The sequence below is a fragment of the Sebastes umbrosus genome, chromosome 19 (assembly GCF_015220745.1).
Source record: "Sebastes umbrosus isolate fSebUmb1 chromosome 19, fSebUmb1.pri, whole genome shotgun sequence".
Classification (NCBI taxonomy): domain Eukaryota; kingdom Metazoa; phylum Chordata; class Actinopteri; order Perciformes; family Sebastidae; genus Sebastes; species Sebastes umbrosus.
The window spans coordinates 6,337,152-6,360,148 of NC_051287.1; the positions used below are offsets into that span (position 1 = coordinate 6,337,152).

Here is a 22,997-nt window from a genome sequence, read left to right on the forward strand (position 1 = left end):
CTCAAAATGTCTGCGACAGAGCCCTCAAGGACTTGATGATTTGACAGCGGGATGTCCCTAAACCCTCACAGACTTTGTGGGAATGCGCTTTAAAGTCTGTGAGTGTGGATTTTGGGATTGGGTCTTTATTTAGGGCTCTTCATTTTACGTTAATGCTAAAAGGAACACTTTATGCTTGATGCTAATAAACGGCTAAAGAAGAAAAGATTTTTTTTCCGTCAACAAAGAAATCCCTTTCATTTTTAACAATGCAGCTATATCAGGACATAATGGTTACTTAAATGTTGAATAAATAATTGCTGTACCGTTATTTGAGTTTTATTAGCAAGCTCAGTTGTGGCCCCTTAAACTGTGGCTCAGAATCTCTAATCTTCCGATTAGTGGACGACCCGCTCTACCTCTGAGCTCCCCGGCTGTGTCCTTGGGAAAGATCCTGAACCCCGAATTGCTCCCGAAGGCTGTGCCATCGGTGTGTGTGGATGAGTATTTAGATTAGATCCTGATTGGCATTTTGGCACCTTGCATGGCAGCCTCTGCCAGCAGTATGTAGTGTAAAGCGCTTTAAATGTTCAGAAGACTAGAAAACCATTTACCAATCACCTTAAACTGAACAGAATACCCTAACATCGCGTTCTGGCTTTTAAGAAGATTGATGAATAAAACCTTTAATGAGATTTAAGGGTTCAAATCCATTCGGAACAGCAGCTAAACCTGATGTGAAGATGGATTTTGGCTGCCCGCAGCCTGTCTGGCTGCCATAGCTAGATCGCAGCAGTGTTGCTGAGTCATTGAGGGGGACACAGGCAGGGTGTTCATGTTGACAGATGGCCCAGGTGAAGGGATGCTGAGTGATGCTCAAGCCCTCCCTCCCTCTCTCCCTCCCACAGCTCAGGCCCGGCACTCTTGGATAATTTATAACACCTATTTATATGCCGTTTGTAAAAGAGCCTCTGTGCTGCTGAGAGATGTTCATTCCCATTTGTTTCCTGTTTCCTCTCTTTTTCTTACCACAGACATTGCCCCATCCCTTCAGGATGCAGCCATGTTAGTTTACAGTAAATTATTAAATGAATGCTGACACAAAGAAAGGTAGAAGGTAACTTCCTTCTACCTCCGCATTGACTCAAATGAAGCAAATACATCGATTCTGGGATTAAACAAATCAATTTCAAAATCGTTAAAAAAAATAATGATACATAGGGGTGGGAATTCACCTATTAAATATATGCATTTATTACCCTTAATACATGAATCACTACCCTGTCAGAGGAAAATACACACTAAGTCTTTAGTCACTAAGAAATGCATCTGATATGACTCACTGTTAATATCAGTGTGTGTCTGTGTGTCTGTGGGGGGGGGTTGTTCAGTATCCTTTATAATATGCATCGATGAAAGGTGTTAATTTGCACAATTAGTCAGTGTCTGTCACTCTTCAGATGTGCACATTAACTGTCATGGACATGGACCCTGAGGGCATACGCACATAGCCACTGATCAATGAACACGGTCCGCACAGCAGGCCAGAACGATATCACCGCACTTCCTCTCCACTGCTGTAAAATGACACAGTGCTTCCACTGGATCCATAAACCCAAGGTCATCCATACCATATCCAGAGAAAACTGTCTGAATATGAAACAACACCACTGTAAAAAAAAAAGACACATTTTCGAATGGGAACCATCTGCTCCGGAGCGGCTCTTAAGCCCCTCTCCAGTGGCTCCCTGTGGATTTTTAAAATTGGAAATGAATAACATTTTTAATATCATTGTTGTGGGTCTAACGTACGACGGTACGATGGAGTATTAGGGCCGCATTGAGGACTAAACTCATAATATTACGAGAATACAGTCATAGGTTTATGAGAAAAAAGACTTATATACTATATACTTAGACTATAAACTGCGTTACCTTCATCACAATGCTCAAATGTTTTGTGGCCTTTAGACAGATTTTCTTTTGCCTAAAAAGGCTCTTTTGATAGTAAAAGTTGCTGACCCCTGGCCTAACCTTAAACCCAACTTGCATGTGTATTACATCATTTCATTGTCTGATTGTCTTAACATTTGCTGAACACAATCATGGTCCTCAGAGGGAAAATGTTTTAACATTTTTATCTTTCTAAGCAGCAATCCTCTAAGGACATTGTCAGTGTTGTTCATTCCAGCTCTCACTTCTATTGTGGCTCTCAATAAGGATTCCAGTCTCCAGCTAATTAACTGCCATATAACATTATGCCACGGCATTGATGGTAATGACTCACTTTTGTTCCGCTGTTGTAAAGGATGTCAGAGCCGTTCTGAAGTCCTGCTGTTAAGCTTATTTTTGTCTGACACCCTTTTATGTTCAATCTTCCCGGCCAGAGAGGGGGGGAGGGATGAAATGCTGGGAGAGCTTCAGAATAAGAGCAGAGGATTGGTTTGTAGATGTCCTGTGTTCATCCTGAGCTTATAACAAGTGCTGTAAATGCAGAAAGGACAGTATGCCGTATACCCAAAGAGTCCTGGCAGGGAGGCCACCAACGTCACAGCATTGTCTGTGCACAGGAGGGAGGCTTCCTGTGTTTTAACTGCTGTAGTAACACAGGGACAGACGAGCACCGTCAGAGTGTGTCTGTCTGTTTTTAAAGAGCCAGTGTTGTCAAGAGAAAGCCAGTGGGTTTCTATCACATGTACATGATTATTTCGCCTCTTAGCATCCTTTTTTTTTGTATATATACATATTATGGTGTTAATTAAAAGTAGCCCATCACATGGAAATACAGGCAAGTCAGAACTCTACATGTTATATTTTGTCCAAAATTACACAGAGCAGTCTTTATTGTGTTACAAGATCAGATTTGAATCTTGAAAATACTGAAAATGTGTACTGTTACGGTGACACCAACACACTATATCAGCCATAATCTGACTTGAAGTCAACATGAATGAAGTAATGATGTAGAGAAGTACCAACCTTTCTTGTGAAACACAACATTTGTTTCTACAATTTTCCCTTTATTTAGAATTTATTTTTCCATTTTCTTGATTTTGAAAATGATTGGAGATATTAAGGCCAAAAAGAGAAGAGCGTTTTGGGGCGTATTTGCTCGATTGACATTCGTCTCAGCCAGTCATACTCCACCATGGGAGTTTCTTGCTTGTCCCACCACAGCTACACTCAGGATTCACCCCCATTGACCATATATGAATGTTCTGACTCTAACATTACCATGAGTATTAATGTTCAGCGAGCTATAGATGACATCACCAATGTTTCTCCACACATTAACATGATTTTATTTTTTGTGCTTTGTAGGAGCCATTTGAGGATGGGTTTGCCAACGGGGATGAGCTGACCCCGGCTGAGGAGGCTGCCTCTAAAGAAGCAGCCGAGTCCAAAGGAGTGGTGAAGTTTGGCTGGGTTAAGGGGGTGCTGGTGAGTCACTTTCTTTCAAACCCTGCTTTCTTTTGTAGTCATTAAATCTTCTTTTGTCATTACTTGTTGAGAGATTTTTTATTCTTCAAGTCAAATTACCCACAAGCACTGTCAAAATCACAATGTAGACTCTGGGAATATGTAAAAGTGTTATATAACAGATCATATTAGTATATGTGCAAAACTGGAACTACTGCTAATGCTACTTTAAATTTTGCAGCTTGCATACTGAAAGATAAATAACTTTACTCTTTGTCCTCTTTAACAACGGTTCCACATGATGTCTCACATTTTGGAGCTTTACTATAATTAGCGCCAACAAACCTGACATCTGTATTGGTCTTATGGTTTTGTCCTTAAAGTCCCTCTCATGTTCATGATATGTCCAAGTGGTCCGTTAAACTCAATGAAGTGGATCACAGATGAGAAGTGTGCCAGTATATGTGCAAGTAGGAGACACTCTGTTAAGGATTTTGGACCATGAGTGTGAATTACTGGTGGCTCAGATAGTGGTTGGTTGCTGGTTAAACCACTGAGGAAGGAATTCCTCCCAGCAACTGAGAGTCATGTTTAAATGTATTCAAAGTGTAGTCAGCAGAGGATGACGTGTGTCTGGATATTATCACCCTGCTTTTATTTTGACAAGAGAAGTCCTTACTTCCTCTCTAATGCTAACCTCACACTCATCCTCATGTCTTTTGGTTTCCGAGGGCTTTTATCAAGTTGTGAATGGTATTTTCTGAATATAATCTTCTTGAAGTATGATTCTGGAGATACAGAAGTATTAAGTGAGTTTATGTCTGTGTTTGGTTGCACGGCAACCAGACAATAAGATTTAGTTGTAACCTACATAATGCAGACACTATGAAAACAGTTTGTAAGTAGCATACAGTCAATCAATACCAAGGAAATGAACACAATCCCTTTTGGGATTTTGGTTCAGAAATTAAGTTTATGATACCTCGATATCGATATTGCGACGACATTGTAGGGTTGACCATTGGTGCTTTCTGAAAGTATTTAGACAATGATATTTTTGATAAATAATCATCAGTAATGTGGATATAATGACTAAGTGTAAAAGACAAATAATAGAACAGTCTAATAAGTTCAGAAAATTACATCACTTTATTGTAATGTAGCCTTTAAAACCAGCAACACTTGCCATATCACGATATAACCATATCCAAAATCTAAGATGATAGCTAGTCTCATATCACGATATCGATATAATATCGATATATTGCCCAGCCCTAACAGCAAGTAATTCTAGTTGTGTCATGTACCTTGTGGCAACATACCAACATCCTCATCAGACAAACCTATATGGAACAGTACTCCATCCTTTCCTCTCATCTGTTTGAAGATGCTTTTATCATAACAGACAACGACCGGGGCAACAGGACAATCTACTTGCCCAAAGTTAATTTTTACTTGCCCCGATACAAATTGTTTTATTCATTAGCGGTTATCAAATAACAACAAAGACTAAAGTTAATTGTTTAATCTTTATTTAAATTAATTAATCTGGGGTTTCGCCCTCTTCTAACGCCACCCACCTAAACTCCTGTTCCAAGGATAATTGAAATGCTCGCCGTACACACTGCTAAAAGAATGTGGCCATATGTGGCCCAGACCACCTCCGATCGGGTCCTGAAAGATCCGATCTGAATGCGTCCTGAGTGCGTTCACACCTGTACTTAAAGCTGTCCGCTTGTGATCCGATCACTGAGGACGCATGTTAATACCAGGTCTGAACAGGGCCAGAGATGAGAAGGAAGCAAGATGACTCCCTCCTTAGCTACTTTCGGGCAAGTGAGTTGCTAGATTTACAAACCCGACGTGTCATTTTACTTGCCAAGCGGGCAATCTTTTTTGTTTAGTCCTGTAATGGTGGAAACCTTCATTAGTAAAACCTCATTGGTAACCCCCCTCCCTCTCTCTGCAGGTCCGCTGCATGTTGAACATTTGGGGTGTGATGCTCTTCATTCGCATGTCATGGATCGTGGGTCAGGCTGGAATTGGTAAGTAGAGATCACCCATGAGGAGATGACAATGTAATCCCCTGTTTAGAATCATTTTCAGCCCTCAGTTGTTTGTGTTTTGGACATGGGAAGTTGTGTGTGTGCAATCTGACTGCGGTTGAAGAAAGCATGAGAACAGAAAAAGCAGATGGTGTAAGACTCCTTCTTCCTGTTCAGAAACGTTTTTGCGTTGCGTTATCATGCTGAGGAACCACAATGGCATGGCCAATCTTACATTGGATCTGACATGTTTAAAAACATCACTTGTGAACACAGAAAATCATCACATTATCAAGTAGATGGCTCCGTCTTATCAGCTGTCACATCACGCCATTAATCTGTGATCAGTGTACGGACTGTTCTGATGTCAGGATGACATATTTAGGCTCCAATCAACCGGACGCCACTTATTACAAATAAAATTTACTTGCATTACTACTTTTGTTTGTGAGGTTGATTTCTATCTTCCAGGCAGATATTTGTTTTACAGTATTATACTGTGACGTCAGCTTGAAGAGCCTTGAAACTGTTTTAGTTCCAGTAAACATCCTGTCTGCTTTTACTGTGGCCCAACTTATTGTCACATGATAATGCAATACAGATTACGAAATAAATACTCTTGCAACAGTTACATCGGCAGAACCATTGGCAGAAATGAACAGTCATGATGTTTCCTGTAATGAATAATACTGTATGTCAAGTCTGTACAAGGTGATTTTCATACTGGAAACCAGACAACACACTGTAAAACACTTCAGCATCTGTTCACATGTATCAGTAATGTGAAGAATACATGACTTGAAACATGCAAAAACACAATTATGGTCTGATGGATATTCATTCTTGACCGCTTGATAGCTTACAGTATCGCAATATATCGCAATATATCGTATCGCCAGATTCTTGCCAATACACAGCCCTATAATTCATCTTAGTGCAGGGTGAGTAATTGATTTACAAATTATCATTTTGGCCAATTGTTTTTCATTTTAATAATCCCCTTAAAAATGTTAGATAATCCAGGCTACAGAGGATCAGAGCAGCCAGCGGGTCGGTAGCCTGTTTGATACACAGCCAATGTTTTACTCTGATGTGACAAAGACTGCACATAACTGACAAATTCAAATAGCACCGTGCAGAAGAGTTAGCGAGCCAGTGTGGCACACATCCCATATTTATTGACATTTCGGTGCTCGCTGGGTGGCCATTTCAGACCCGGTGTTCAACACTCTGTTTCAGTTATTTTCTCACTTCACACACACACACACAACTCCCCACTGTCCCTGACTCCCCTCCCCTCCAGCACGTGTTGATAATTCTCCGCTTTGATGTGAAATATCACCACAAAGTGACACATGTGGCCGACTTCACTGCAGTAGCTAGTCTTTGTTACTTTTCACAGAGCTGTCTGAGTTAATGGAAGGCCTGCTAGAAAACTGTCGACGGTGTTGCACATTCTTTTCATTCAAGAGATTCATAAAGTTTCTTTTTGTTTTTTTTGCAGCTCTCGCCTGTTTGATTGTTGCCATGGCTACCGTAGTGACAACCATCACCGGCCTCTCCACCTCTGCCATCGCCACCAACGGATTTGTACGAGGAGGTATATGCATCACTTTCTTCTGTAGAATGATCACAAAACACCAGTGACCACTGGACGACTTTAAGCTCTTCCTGCTGTTTGGTGTGAAACGAGGTAATCCACCTGTGTGATTCTAACCAGCGTGAGCAGCTCTCCGTCATCCATCACAGTGATAGCATTATGTGTGCAGCTTTATTTGGAGTCAGATTAAAGAAGGGGTTAGACACACATCTCTCCCAGTCATCTCAGCGAGACGAGAAATTCAATGAGTTTGCAGATTGCAACACTTCGACGTCGAAGTGAATGGAAGCAGGGGCAGCTCTGACTGGGTGGTCCGACATGGATATTAACACATTCCTCAGTCACTTGATCGGGAAAAACAGGCTTGCAAAATGTAGTTTTCCTTTAATTGGGTTCTTTCTCTGCTTTGAGGCGGACAGAAAGTAGTGTCAAATGGGGCTTTTGTGCTCAATAAGATGGTTGGTTGCTGAGAGTCCTTCTCGAGACAGTCATATGCTAATGAGGGCTACTTAAACTATACTGAATTTTATGCTCTCAATTTAATTGTTGTCATTTAATTGTGGGAAGCCAAAATTGTGATCGCATATTTCATCCATATTACACGGTCCTCATCACCCGACGGAGGTCACTCCAACACAGACGGTGAGGCGAGGACCAAATTGAGCTCCATTTGTGCCTGGATACATCAAATGAATTGTTCTACAACAGTGTACCATAGACAGAACCATCCACAACACAGCCCAACGTTTTATGTGCTGCTGTATTTTCCAGCCCGTCCTCTTGGTAACTCTAAGCTGCTTTGTTACAGGCTAAGTAGCAGTAGCACGCCCAGCCAGACACACTTTTTCCAAACAGTTGATTGGCAGTGTGATATGTGATCCTGGAACTAAAATAAGCTTGATGTGGAGCATGGGCTGCTGCCCTGGAGACCTCTCCCAACTGTTGGTTCTGTGGGGCTGTGGTGTTCTCTAGCACGTCACACTCTGAGAGGAATTACGTTATCGACTTATTGTACGTTTTATGGACATGACCTTGATAATTTTTGCTGACCTTGATTTTGCCAGTTGTGATTACATGCGTGTTTGTTTTGCATAAGGACGTCACCAACATTTTAGCCAACATGATGCCAGAATAAACAGCAGGGTTTTCTCTACCATTATAAGACTTGGGGGCATTTTTGTTAACAGAGCCTGAGAGTACATTTTTTTATTTTTGTTTTGGTTGTATGTTTTTATTTTATTCATTTAGAAAATAGTTACATATTTTTTTCACATTCAAATTCCAATGTCTGAATATTCTTAAGAATTATTATCAAGAATTATTATTAAGCATTATTATTATATTATATTATCATTGTATCAGTGGCATAAAATGATCTTAAAATGACGATAATATTGCTTATGACAATTATTTATTCTTATTACTTCAACAAAAGGAGTTATTGTGACAGGAGTAGGTGGGGGGACTGACAGGGGGACAGACAGTTATTATGCTGACAGTTATTCCCCAGTGCAATCCTTTCAGATGCAATGTTATGTATAAACAAAACAGCATACATATAATACATATAGTCAATAATACAATATACATATAGCCAATACAAAAATAGTAAATCTATACTATCAGTTTAATCTAAGTTTTCACAACTTTTACTAACGTCATGTCCTTTAACTTTTATTTCCAGGTGGAGCATATTACCTGATTTCGAGGAGTCTGGGTCCAGAGTTTGGAGGATCTATTGGTCTGATCTTTGCCTTTGCCAATGCAGTGGCTGTAGCCATGTATGTGGTGGGCTTTGCTGAAACTGTTGTGCAGCTTCTTGCCGTAAGTCTCTTTGTGCCTTATGGTACTTTCATACAGTTAGTTATTACTACTGCGTTTCTTGTCTTGTTTGTGCAATTCCCCCACCTCGACTCTCCTGGCTACATGATAAATCGTACACCAGTAACTTAGTAAAACAATCTTCAAAATTAATAGAATTTTTTTATATTATTAAAATAATAAATCGTACACCAGTAACTTAGTAAAAAATTTTTCAAAATGAACAGAATTTTTTTTACATTATTAAAATAATAAATCGTACACCAGTGACTTATTAAAAAAAATCTTAAAAATAAACAGAATTTTTTTATATTATTAAAATAATAAATCGTATACCAACAACTTGGTAAAAAAACCCATTCAAAATTAACAGAATTTGTATTTATTATTAAAATTATAAATCATACACCAGCGTCTTGGTAAAAAATCTTCCAAATTAACAGACTTTTTATTTATTATTAAAATAATAATTCATACACAAGCATCTTGGTAAAAAAAAACTTCAAAATTAACATAATTTGTATTTATTATTTTCAAAACTTAAACAGGAATTCAAATTATATTGTATAATGTGTATAGTATATAAACATAGAACTAAATTGAATAGATTGGATCCATTGTCACCGATACCCGATCCAGCTTTTTGAGTCAGTGTCGGCCGGATATCCGATCCAGTATCGGTACTGGTGCATCCCTATCTTACTGTTTCGCTGTCAGTGTTAAGGCAAACTGAATGTGATCGCTCTGTGGAGGTCTTCGAACTATTCAAACAAATATTCCTGTTTTAACCTCGAGACCGGGGTTAAAACGGGAATGCTTCAGAATTTCGTATTTTCATTTTAGCTTCATTTATGAGCGCCCCATCATTGGACTTCTGTCTAAACTATTATATTGAGTAAAAGTACCTATCAAAGAACTACAGTGTGAGCACTTAGGCATTGTTATACTATTTAACAACTCCATGTATTGTTTCTTAGGGTGTAGACGCACTTATGACAGATCAGGACAACGATATCCGCATCATCGGCACCATCACTGTAATCCTTCTCCTGGGCATCTCCGTGGCAGGAATGGAATGGGAGGCCAAGGTACAGACAGGATCCCATCTCTGACACTGACAGATAAGTAGATCCGTTGTGACAAATGAGTTGGTTATTTGAAATGTTTTTTTTTCCTTCTCTGTAGGCCCAGATATTCTTGCTCATCGTCCTCATCACCGCCATCATCAACTACTTCATCGGAAGCTTCATTCCTGTCACGACAAAGGAAGCTCAGGGCTTCTTTGGCTATGACGGTATGACCGCATACTGATTTCTCAAGTGAAACTTCTTTTTAAGGCAGAATTAACATCTGTACCACCTCGTAACCCAGAGGGAGGTTAGCTATAGCAGTGTTTTGGTGTTTTAAACTCCCTTTTTTCCTGTCAGGTAAAATCATGTGGGAAAACATGGGTCCTGACTTCCGAGGCCAGGAGACGTTCTTCTCCGTCTTCGCCATCTTCTTCCCTGCAGCCACTGGTATTCTGGCCGGAGCCAACATTTCAGGAGACCTTGCTGTAAGTCACCCATAACTATTAACAAAACCCGGGGGTTTTCCTGCATAGAGAATTACGAGGAGGCTTCCGCCGTCAAATTTCACCCCGCCTCCAGCTCTCGACAAAACTCTCATGGGTGTCTTCACGGAAAACACTATTTTCTAATATGTGTATTGCGTTGCACATGATGGATTAGTCATTTGCAAGTGCAATTGCGGCATTGCGCCGTTGTGGTGGTGGTGCTGTATCATAACCAGCACAGTGAAACAGGAAAGGCGCTGCCAAAACTGCCAAAGGGGAAGAAAAAATATTTTCAGCAGGACCGCTGCAAAGCGGGAGCGACAGTGTTTCCGCTGGTAACGTCTGGTAACGCCACCGCAGCAAAATAATCACTACAGTAAACAAAACTCCTTTTTCCCTGCTGTTTTATGTTTTAATAGTTTTATATTGACTGCTGGTGTTAATAGTGTGTGCCTGAACAGTTTCATAATGAACCGAAAATACTACACTTCTCAACCAAGCCCCCAGGAAGAGCGCCGGTCGTCGATCCCAACTTTCGTGGTGGTCAAACGGTGGTACTACAACTTCCGTGTCCGTCACGTGATGCATTGGGCCCAAAAATACTTTTTCCCATAGACTTACATTGGGAAAGAGACGTCTGTTACTCAGCAGATAATTTTTTTTGAGGTGAATCAACTCCCCAGTACGAACAACTAAATAGCCCTTATTTAAAAAATTAAGTTTTTAAAGTTGTAAAATGAACTAATAGCTGAATCCAGAGTTATCCGCCTCCAACGCTGTATCCAGTTCTCCTAAAACATCCATGTTCTCAACGGGTGGGTTGGCTGGCCCTCACCGGGCGCGTTTCCTCCACGACGGTCAGCACACTGCCGTGGTTCGACTAGGAAAGGCCCGGGGCCTGGGGTGAAAGTGGCTCGCGGGGCCGTTGAGTGAGTGCTTGCTGTACCTCAAAATTGTACTTGAGTACAGTACTTGAGTAGCCTACAGTCCACCACTGCTAGAGCACAAAGTTGTTTACAAGAGTACAAGATCTAGTCTCCTCATTTTGCTCTCAAAGTGCACCAGATTGATGCAATTAACTTTAAAATGAACACAATTTGCCTCATTTTGAGCCAGGAAAAACCCTGCCAAACCCCCCCTTGAAAAAGAGATGTAATAGATTTGACTAAAGCTGTCAAAACAAACTTGTTGTCTGTGTAGATTCTTGTACACAGGTGAATGTGTGGGGGGGCTTTCATCGATTTACTCTGTTGGAAATAGTGAAACGAGTCACAGCGTCACCGTGATTGAGCTTGATGACCTTGAGTGTGGCAGTCAGAGAATTGATGACATCATCTAAAAGCCCTTTATTGATAAGGATTAAAAGGTTTTTGATAGATGGGTTGCTTGTTATCTCAGTCTGTGTTGTGGTTGTTTGTTGCAGGATCCACAGCTGGCCATTCCCAGAGGAACCCTTCTGGCCATAGTGATCACAGGAATAGTCTACCTGGGTGTTGCTATTTCAACAGGTACAATAGCACATACTAAATGCAATGTTCTGTAAGAATCTGCACTTTTTCAAGTGAATAACAGAGTTTTGTGTACTTGTTTCACACCAGGCTCCTGCATTGTGAGAGACGCCACTGGAAATGCGAATGACACGCTCAGTGCTCAGTTCATGACGAACTGCACCGATGCCGCCTGCAAATTTGGCTACGATTTCTCTTCGTGCAAGAGCGAAAAAGGGGACTGTAAGTTCGGACTCCAAAATGACTTCCAGGTATGAAGCAGCTCTATCAGAAGATAAGGTTTGAAGTATGTTAGGAACATTTCGGACACTAGGAGGTTAAAAGTGTGGTTGTTGGGTACAAAAGTCAAACAGTTTGCCCTTAATCTTCCTTTCAGGTGATGAGCATAGTTTCTGGTTTTGGGCCCATCATCACTGCTGGAATCTTCTCTGCCACTCTGTCCTCAGCTCTGGCCTCTTTAGTCAGCGCCCCTAAAGTTTTTCAGGTAAGACCCGACCGAAACTGCATCATGGTATCTAACGGATTAAACTAATAACCAGTGAGCAATTTACTGGTTTATTGGCAGGAATCTGACGATACAAGATGTATCATGATACAGGGGTTACGATTCAATATATTGCGACGTATTGCGATACTGTAAGCAAGGTGATATGTTCCATCCATCCATTTTCTTCCGCTTATCCTGGGCCGGGAATCGATCGATATAATATTGCGACACTCAAGTTGTGTCGATATTTTCTTACACCTCTAATTTCCACAGGCGTTATGTAAGGACAACATCTACCCCGGCCTGGCCATGTTCGCCAAAGGCTACGGCAAGAACAACGAGCCCCTCCGAGGCTACATCCTGACCTTCGGCATCGCTCTGGCCTTCATCCTCATCGGTACTTCTGCACACATCGCTCATTTGTACTCTGACAATAAGGTTATTGTATGAGATCACAGAAACAAGACTAAAAGCCTAGAGGCTGTAGTGTTCATTGAAAAATTATGAACAAAACAACAACAAAATTATGTTTTTACAGTAGCACTTTATTTTAAGGATCTGTAATGTTGAAAAGTGTTCAATTGGGGCTTTTACAATTAATTTAATAAATGAATAATTCATTTACTTTAGTTTGAATGGACCAATCATTTCAAACATATTCCTTTTTTTGCCCATAATTAGCACCAAATTACATCCTGAAAACTTACTAGAAAAATATTTTCCATTGTGACTCAATTAAATCAAATTACAAGCCGTTTAGTTTTGCCCTGGCTGAAAGGACCAGAGGACATGACATTTGAGTATTGACCCAATGTAAGTTGACTGTTTTGTGTTTTCTTCTTGCAGCTAAGTTGAACGTAATCGCCCCCATCATCTCCAACTTTTTCTTGGCGTCCTATGCCTTGATCAACTTCTCTGTATTCCACGCCTCACTGGCTAACTCACCAGGTAAGATCAAAAAATAAATTAGGGCTACAGAGGAACTTATCATAAGAGACATCCCTCGTGTGATTGTAAAAACGAGCGCCTCATCAGCCGTGATGACGAGTCACGAGTCATATGATGTTTAATGGGGGTTTTAAAAGGAATCACTTTGAGGCACTCTGCAGCGCAGGACATGTTTAACTGCTTTAAAAGCTTCAAGCTTTTACAGCTCACAAGACAGCTCCTGTCATAGACTGCCTTTGGAGAAGCTAACAGAAAATCTGAAGTAGAATTTAAGGTGTGTTTTTTAAGGTGTACTGCAGTAGCAGTCAGATAACCGTTTACACAACTTCTTTACAGGATAATTGGTTAACATGGCTGTAAATGTGCCAGTGTTTGCCAAGTGGCAAAGAAAATGAGAAAATGTCACCTCTTGTTCATAGGTTGTGTCTGATAGTCTATAGATATGTAGCCTATAGAAAAGATATATTTTAATAAAATACAGTTGTACCGACAGGATACAGTAAAGCACGCAGCGAGGCAGACCAACGCAGCGAGGCAGACCAACGCTTGTGTCTTCCTATCTATTCACCTGAGGAGCTCAGAGAACCCGCACATCCCGGTGGGACGTCGTTAATGTGGCCCAGGACACATTCACGTACACACTGCTAAAAGAATGTGGCCATATGAGGCCCAGACCACGTCTGAATGTAGTCTGAAAGATCCGATCTCAATGCGTCTTGAGTGTGTTCACACCTGTACTTAGAGCTGTCCACTTGTGATCCGATCACTGAGGACGCATCTTAATACAAGGTCTGAACAGGGCCTCAGGCACAAAATGAAACCCAAACTATCTATGGTTGGATACCACTGTTTTTTGTAATTTGGGTGAACTGGCCCTTTAGACTGTACAGAATATCTGAATGAAATGCACATGCAGTAGTTGATCTTTTATATATTGAGTTGTGTATTTTTTTCCCCCACAATACCAAAGCTCTAGCAGAACTCCAGGTACAGATTCTCTATCTGCTTCTAATTCCTCCAAACAGGTCATATAATTACATGGACTTAAATGGTACATGCCCAAATTAGAGGCAAGCAGTAATACAGACATTGACTGAAGGATTTTACTGCCTCTGCAACCACAAACGATTACTACCCCATTTTGGTGTTTTGGTGTACCCCATTATGGCTGCACCATCAATGTACCCTTTATGTCCTGTGGTTTGTTTAGAAGCTGTCATTGTGTAACCACACACAGTCTGACTGTATCCCATCACTAAAATCCCACTAGTCTAGTTTCTGTGGTACCCAGTAAACAAATATGGTCTCTAATAGATGGTATAACCTTCTGGTCTCCAGTCTAACAGGCGGCTAACTCCCATTCCTTAACCCAAGCACATATCTTCAACTTAATCCATGCTCTTTAACAGCAACATTTACTATTGTAAGGCCATGTTAACGATGACAATTATTGGAAAATGTTCCCTTTCATGGAGGATGGCCACATTGTCTCCTGATTTTTAGTCTTTTGAATTGCAGGTCTGACTTAATTTGATCCCAGTTTAAGGAGTCTTTGACTTCTACTCAACCTTAACACGTACATTTCCTCGCTTTACCATCATTATTAATTTTTTGCAAACATTGTGATACAGATACAGTATGTGACAAGCACTCTTAAGTTGATGTTTTCAAAATAGCATTCGCCCTTTTTGTTGCAACGCTCTGACTTGTTTTCATCGGTGCTGCAGGATGGCGTCCCAGCTTCAAATACTACAACATGTGGGTTTCTCTCGCTGGAGCGATTCTGTGCTGCGTGGTGATGTTTGTCATCAACTGGTGGGCCGCTCTCCTCACCAACGTCATCGTTCTGGGTCTTTTTATCTACGTCAGCTACAAGAAGCCAGGTGAGTAGTTAAGCATGAGTCATTTTTCCCAAACTGTCCGACTGTGGGCTTGGTGTGTCAGGGCCTTAAAGATCTGACCTATCTCTGTCGTGGCATTTCCAAAAAACGTTTGACTGTTCACTTTACAAAAGTGAAAAATTGTAAACAAAGTGTGGTTTAATATATTGCACTGCTACACGATACTGAGCTGTCAAGTTGTTCCGCGCCCCCCCCAACACACATCTGTGCACCTCTGCAAACACAAAGCCGGCCTTGCTGCTCTGAACACACACACCTGTGTGCACACTCAGTTTGACATGCAGCTACACACACATACAAGGCCTTCCCGTTGCCTGTAACACCGCATGGGTCAGACGGCCTTTGGCCCAGCAGGACGACCCGTAAACACACTTCCCAACTGAACTGTGTGTTTCTGCTTTGCATGCGTCCTCCCCCTCCAGATGTGAACTGGGGCTCGTCGACCCAGGCTCTGACCTACCACCAGGCCCTGACCCACACTCTGCACCTCAGCGGAGTGGAGGACCACATCAAGAACTTCAGGTACAAAACACAAAGAAGCACCCCACCATTAAAGCTGGACCAGGTGGTATCTCATCAGACTGTGTGGTCACGGAGTTATGGCAACGCAAGACTCATAGGCTAATGTTTTGACACATAAACAAATGCTGTTGTTGAACTTTATTTGTGGCCAGGACGAGATGATATGGTTGACATCAATATTACTTAATATTAAACTAGATAATAAATATGGGAATCATTCACTGTATATATTTGTTCATGTTCAAAGGGTTTAACCTGAGCCAGGGCATACAACAATGATAGCAATCACATCACATCCATACAGGGTTAGTAGTATACAGCTGTTAAAAAATACTAATTATTATAATCGGGGAGGAAAAAATGGTACTGGAACATCAACAATTGGAAATGTAATAGTATTTATTATCATTTTTTATCATGATCCATGAACTTGAAATACACCTCAGAGCAGGTACTATTATTATTTCTGTGTCCACCATGTTACACATGTTTATTCTCTGCATGCTTGCACATGTGGTGTGTTTGAGGACGTATTAGTGATAGTGATGTGCCTTCGGACTGTTCCCATGGCAGCAAACCAAGCAGGAGATTAAAAGGCATCTGATGGTGTCTTCAGAATGACTCGTGTGTTCCTCTGAGCTCCCTCTTGTCTCCTCTCAGCGCCTCCATTAAATCCCGTGGTGCTTAACATATTTGCTTTGATGTGCGCTACTCTGCTCCTGTTTTTTGTCCTTTGCTAAGAAGACTAGAGGCCACTGTGAAGGTCAAGCTGCCCATTTAAAAAGCTAGCAATGCTGTAAATGTCACGGCAAAAGATGAATATACTATGTGTATATATATACAGTAGAAACAGTGTTGATGTTTTCTGTTGGATGTGTCTGATTGCAGACCCCAGTGTTTGGTGATGACTGGTTACCCCAACTCTCGTCCAGCTCTTCTGGATCTGGTCCACAGCTTCACCAAGAACGTAGGCCTGATGATCTGTGGTCATATTCGCGCGGTGAGTAGATACTTCTTCTTCTTTTGTGGTTATTAAAAAATATGTTCTAAAAAACATACACAGTTGGTTTTAAAGGGACTATCTGTAAGAATCAGAAATTGCTTGTTAACAGCGACACCTGTGGCCGTGAAGTGAACGACAGTCAACGTCCTGCTGCTCGCGCTTGTGCTCGCACTACGTGACGCCAGCGAGCATCGGTCAAAACAGTGAGGCGACACACACAAGACTAGGGATGCTAGAAATTAGCGTTTCAAAGACTTTGTTTAATTTTTTTATCGTCTTTAACTTCCAAGAAAGAAAACTGAATAATTCGCCCCTCTGGTGTGAACTTGGCGTGTGAATCTCTGGCATAAACTAATATTCATCTGTTATTATTTATTTTTGCTCCTGCTTGAGTATTTCTTTCTCTTAGTTCTCTACATTTCTCTCTCCTTCTCTCACTCACTGAAGGTCCTTTCAGACACAACACCACAACGGCATCACTGCGCTCTGAAACCCGTTATTTCTAACGGCTTGCACCGCGCCACGACAGCTTTTTGCTGCACGCTGTGGCGAGCGCAGCTTAAACATGAGTTCAAACTGCGCTGTGTCACGAGCATAGACTGCTCTCTTCCGCCGGGAAACAGTTTGTGTAGCTCTGTTGTCGTCCGGGTAAAAACAGTAGGGATTATACACACTGTTCAGAAACAGGCTGAAATAACGAAAAGGAAAAAAAGGCGTGAAAATTTGCCATAAATCGGGAGATATACGGGAGAATTGTTACCCCGGTAGGAAACCTGGAGACGGCGACAAAACACGGTAGTCTTCCGGGAAAATCGTGAGGGTTGGCAAGTATGTTGATGCGTTTTGTTCCGCTCCTGTATACACGGTGTAAAAAATCTTTTTACAAATCCCCTGCCGGTCATAACTGCTTCATAGTGGAAAGACCTTTTTGATAGGATGAATGCAGGCTCTGTGCAATCCAGCAGCCCTCTGGCTCTGTGGAACACGCCGTCCTCCAATAGTGGCCTCTGATCGGCCCTCCTCCTCCTCCTCCTCCCCTTCCCAGCGTCTATTTCTTCCAAGTTAAATGGTTTAAACATTCTCTGCTAATGGCATTACAGTTTCCTGGCTGAAGAGCAGCTTTGTGAGCTCTATTTTTCAGAAATAAACAAAGTCCCTGATGAGGAGGTTCAGAGCAGGACTTTGTTCTACAGGTTGAATTCTCCTGTCTGTGATCTGATTAAATTAAGTGATGTCTGACCTTAGAAATGTGGACATGCAGTATTTCATGCAGGGCTGTGGGATTGGTTATATTTGATGTATGTGTGTGTGCGTCCACAGGGTTACAGAAGGCCAAACTTCAAAGATCTGACAACAGACCAGGCCCGGTACCAGCGCTGGCTACTGAAGAACGAGACCAAGGCCTTCTACACGCCTGTGTTCGCCGAGGACATGAGGCAGGGTGCACAGTACCTGCTCCAGGTAGGAAAACAGCAATACTCAATCTCAAAATGGATTCAGCTTCTCTTGCTCTGGAGGATACGACTGCTCTGCACGTAGCCGTTTTTCTCAGGAGGCATTGTTCAAGCCTCTCGTAGACTCCCACAGCGAGTGCCAACAACTAACAACAGCCAGCCGTGTTGGCTCACTGTATTCCGTTGGTGTTCATAAGCACATGATTCTAATGCCACATTTTTCACAAAAATATTGCCAACAAGAAATGTTTGAAGTTATTTTTCCTGGTTGAGAATATTCGTTGTGTAAGAGGCTATAAAATATATTGAATTTTGGGCCCTGTTTGTGCTTAAACTTTCTCACATGATCTCAATAAATCGCAAATCAAATCATGTTATTTTTAGAACCCAGTATCACGTACGTGGTCTCAGGGCTGTAGCACTAGAGTCCGGTCTTGGTCTCAAGTTCGGTCTCGAGACCACAAGTCTTGCACTTGTCTTGGATTTGTGTCTTGTTGAATTTGGAACAAGTTAGGAAAGCAATGTTTAAATCAAGCCTGATGTTGTCTTTCCCAGTCACGTCCACACAGTGAGGCATACAGCTTAATAATTAAAAGACTGGTATCGGATCGGTACTCGGTATTGGCCGATACCCAAAGCCCAGGTATCGGTATCGGGACTGAAAAAGTCGGATTGGTGCATCCCTCGGTGCTGCCAGAGTTTCCACCTCAAATGTGAAAACTGACAGTGACAACTAGCCTGAGAGTGAATCTAATAAGAATTGGCTCCAGTGACAGGCTTCATTTTTAATTTCCTGCTCCAGAATGAATGTAGCCAGCCTTGGAATGAAAAAAATGAATGAATTAGATTGTAATCTCCATTCTTCCCCCGTCTCAAGGCTGCCGGCCTGGGTCGACTCAAGCCGAACACCCTGGTGCTGGGCTTCAAGAACGACTGGAGGGACGGCGACATGATGAACGTGGAGACTTACATCAGTATGATCCAGTAAGTGGAGCTCCTCCAGAGAGATGCATTAAAAAGCTGAGTGAAAAGAGTCACCAGTCACACTATTGTAATACAAAGGTTGTACTGATTAGACTGAAGAGGTTGAGTCATCTGAGAAAACTCTCTCTGAAGAAGAAGAATGGTAGTTGTGAGAGGAAATACCTTCATGTGAGAGGAAATAACTTCATCTGAGAGGAAATACCTTCATGTGAGAGGAAATACCTTAATGTGAGAGGAAATACCTTCATGTTACTCCACCAGCTCTTTCCAGGAGTGCTGTGCTCAATAGGCAAAAAATAACACATTTATACTGCATGAAAAAAACTGCCCCAAACTGCATGTGATTATCATAAAGTGGGCATGTCTGTAAAGGGGAGACCCGTAGTTACCCATAGAACCCATTTTCATTCACATATCTTGCGATCAGAAGTCAAGGGACCCCTGTGACAATCGCCATACCAGTTTTTCCTCGCCTAAATTTTAGCGTAACTTTGGAGTGTTATCTAACTTCCTTCATGACAAGCTAGTATGACATGGTTGGTACCAATGGATTCCTTTAGGTTTTCAAATTTCATATGATACCAGTGCCATCACTACAGTACCTTCTAGCTTTCTGCTTCACACAGGCTTCAGAAACAGGTATGTGATGTCACATGACACAAGGCCGGATTAACCTGTTCAGGAGCCCCGGGGCAAGAATTAGTTTGTAACTTGATCCAAAAATGTATTTAGGTTATGCAATAATACAGGTTACAAAATACATTTTAGTTTGCAGTGTGCTTTATTTGTGCAGAAATTATTAAGACATTTTCAATGAATTACTTAATTCACTAAAATAAATTACCACAAGCTAATTGGTTAGAACCTGAAGCCTTCAAGCCCCACGAGGGTCCGGGGCCCCCAGACCATGGCTAGTATCCTCATCCAGACCTAGAACTTTTATAGTATTAGGAGTATTCCAGGTACTACTACACACACTGTATGTACTTGTATTAAGACAGGAGTACTGTGTTTGGTCCATGTGAAATCATGTCATGTGAGTCTGTGAATGAAGGACTTAAGCTGAATGATTGTAAAGTGTGGGGATTATGGCATTAGAGCTGAAGGTCAGAGATGGTTCAGCGTAGCAATATTAAAATCACAGCTAATACGCTCAGCAATGTGCCCTTTACTTTCCATCCACTGAGTAGCCGACAGTGAGTGTACACACTACACGGTTCAACCTTCACATGCTTGAACCTGCTGTTTGTTATGTGCAGTTCTCCCAGTAGTGCTCATTTGTCTTCCTTTTTAAGTATCTGTTTAGTTGTCACTAAACGTCATTCTGTCCACTGCCTGTTTTAATCTTTTATTTCTGTGTTGTTTTTCAGTGATTCCTTTGACTTCCAGTTCGGTGCTGTCATTCTACGACTAAAAGAGGGACTGGATGTGTCTCATATCCAAGGACAAGGTATCAAGCATGCATATACACACATCATGGTTACAGAGAAGTGTTTAGCAATGTGGTTGATCAATGTGATTTTTGTATCTCCAAAATCACATGTAAAAGAATCAAATTGATAATCAACACAGTTTATAACGATACCGCGAACAACTAAAAACTGTACTTCAGCATTTTAGTGTTGCACTTCCATTAAGTTGGGGGACTGATGAGAAACGGGTTAAACTGCAGAGGTCTGTATGAGTCAAGCTCCAAAAATGCTGGATCCTACATTTCCCATTATGCAACTCGATAGTATCGTTTGTTGATTTCATCAGTGAGTCCCCCCACCTTATGGAAGTGAAATGTTAAATCTCTGGAGCAACCCTTTAATTCAAAAGAGATGCTGTGTTTCTGTGTGATGACTGCTTATCTCTGTAGTTATGTCTGATTTCCCCTTTTCTACGTTTTTGTTTCTCACACTCTTTAAAATAATCCATGTCTAATTCCAACATCTTTTTTTTCCCCCCTCTCCTTGCCTTATTCTCTCTTCTCTCTGCATCTTCCTCTCCATCTGCCCACTCGTTTCATTTCCTCCCAGACGAGCTGCTGTCCAACCAGGAGAAGTCCTCTGGGATGAAAGATGTGATTGTGTCCATAGACACCAGCAAAGACTCTGACGCAGATTCATCCAAGCCGTCCTCCAAGGCCACCAGCCTCCAGAACAGTCCGGCAATGCAAAAAGGTCAGCCTGCCTCAAAATATATATATATATTTATATATATATTTATATTTTATATTTATATTTGTATTTATATATATTTATATTTTTATATATATATATTTTTTTTATATTTTTATATATATATATATATATATATATATATATATATATATATATATATATATATATATATATATATATATATATATGTGTATATGTTTTATATTTTCATTTATTTATTTATGTATATATATTATTAATATATATATTTTTTCTTTTTATTTATTTATATATATATATATATATATATATATATATTTATATATTTTTATATTTTTTTATATTTTTATATGTATATATTTATATACAGTATGTGTGTTTATGTTACTCAAACACCAGTTCAGGTCATGTCAGAGGAAGGCTTTTCATCCAGGAAATCAGTTTAACACCATTCTCAGAGATCCCTCTTAATCCATCAATGGCTTCCTTTATTGTGCCTCTATACACACACACACTGCCCTGACAGGAAGTCGCCTCAGTGACCCATGACTCCAGTCGTCCCACTGGGCCAAGTTTGTTAGTCCACAGAGAGAGAGAGAGACCCACACAACTCTGAGCAAGCAAACAAAGATAGTGTTCCCAGATTGGAGCAACAGGCCTCATCCGGTCTGGATTCATGACGGCTGTTAAAGTATTTGGTGTTGATATTTCTTGTTGTGGAAGCCTTTCATATTATGAACAACAAAGCCCTGTACATGCTTTCTTTACTGTCTTCTTGTAGGATGATGAGCTATATGTTGACACAGGTCAAAATGAAATCATTACAATTTTGGTCAAAGTTTAGGTACAATATTAAATCTGTTATCCCTGCAACGAAATCCCATGCTGTGCATGTCGCCCAAATCCACTCACCCATACCCTACTTATCATTTCTATCACTTTACTCACCAAAGTAACGGCTGAGACTTGTTTTAATAATAACGCCTGTTCTCTGTTTAGCTCCCGTTTTACTTAACCGTTAATGTAAACTCAACAGTTCTTCCATGTTTACCTGTTCTCTTGAAAAATTTCTACAGCACTAATTCTATAAATACAACATTGTTGTGTCATTTTAACAGAAATACAGTCCTAATTCTAAATGCTCCTGCATATTGTGATCACTATTTAAAGTGGACATATCATGAAAACCTCACTTTTTCAGTGCTTGTGCACATACATCTGGAGCGCCTACCAACCCACAAAAGATCCATTTTTGTCTTTTTTATGGGGGTACAGGGGGTCTTTAGGGGGAGATAGCAGGTCAACAGTAGATGTCACATAGGAGTGGTGTACATCATCTGAAAGCTGGGAACCTGAAGATTAATTTGAGATGCTGCTCAGCACTGTGTGTCAAGTTGTGTGAAAAAAACGGCATGTTTTGTTCCCAAAACTAAATGCGATTAACATAAAGTGGGCATGTCTGTAAAGGGGAGACTCGTGGGTACCCATACAACCCATTTTCATTCACATATCCTGAGGTCAGGGGTCAAGGGACCAAATGGCCGTTTTTCTTGGGTAAAATTAAACCCAACTTTGGAGTGTTATTTAGCTTCCTTCCCAACATGGTTGCGTGACATGGATTCATTA

The 22,997-nt window shown here is 41.0% G+C and overlaps 1 protein-coding gene across 2 annotated transcripts in view; it reads left to right on the plus strand.

The window, feature by feature from the left end:
* Positions 1 to 22,997, plus strand: part of slc12a2 (solute carrier family 12 member 2) — a 62,782-nt gene that overhangs the window by 22,372 nt on the left and 17,413 nt on the right. For both annotated transcript variants that reach the window (XM_037752096.1, XM_037752095.1), the window contains exons 2-20: positions 3,301 to 3,420; positions 5,369 to 5,444; positions 6,949 to 7,044; positions 8,729 to 8,868; positions 9,843 to 9,953; positions 10,051 to 10,159; positions 10,293 to 10,420; positions 11,844 to 11,928; positions 12,019 to 12,179; positions 12,305 to 12,412; positions 12,689 to 12,812; positions 13,262 to 13,363; positions 15,091 to 15,246; positions 15,687 to 15,786; positions 16,675 to 16,786; positions 18,110 to 18,250; positions 19,121 to 19,227; positions 20,598 to 20,677; positions 21,249 to 21,392. In XM_037752096.1, the coding sequence (XP_037608024.1) occupies positions 3,301 to 3,420; positions 5,369 to 5,444; positions 6,949 to 7,044; positions 8,729 to 8,868; positions 9,843 to 9,953; positions 10,051 to 10,159; positions 10,293 to 10,420; positions 11,844 to 11,928; positions 12,019 to 12,179; positions 12,305 to 12,412; positions 12,689 to 12,812; positions 13,262 to 13,363; positions 15,091 to 15,246; positions 15,687 to 15,786; positions 16,675 to 16,786; positions 18,110 to 18,250; positions 19,121 to 19,227; positions 20,598 to 20,677; positions 21,249 to 21,392 (2,200 nt within the window). The remainder of the gene's footprint in view (positions 1 to 3,300; positions 3,421 to 5,368; positions 5,445 to 6,948; positions 7,045 to 8,728; positions 8,869 to 9,842; positions 9,954 to 10,050; positions 10,160 to 10,292; positions 10,421 to 11,843; positions 11,929 to 12,018; positions 12,180 to 12,304; positions 12,413 to 12,688; positions 12,813 to 13,261; positions 13,364 to 15,090; positions 15,247 to 15,686; positions 15,787 to 16,674; positions 16,787 to 18,109; positions 18,251 to 19,120; positions 19,228 to 20,597; positions 20,678 to 21,248; positions 21,393 to 22,997) is intronic.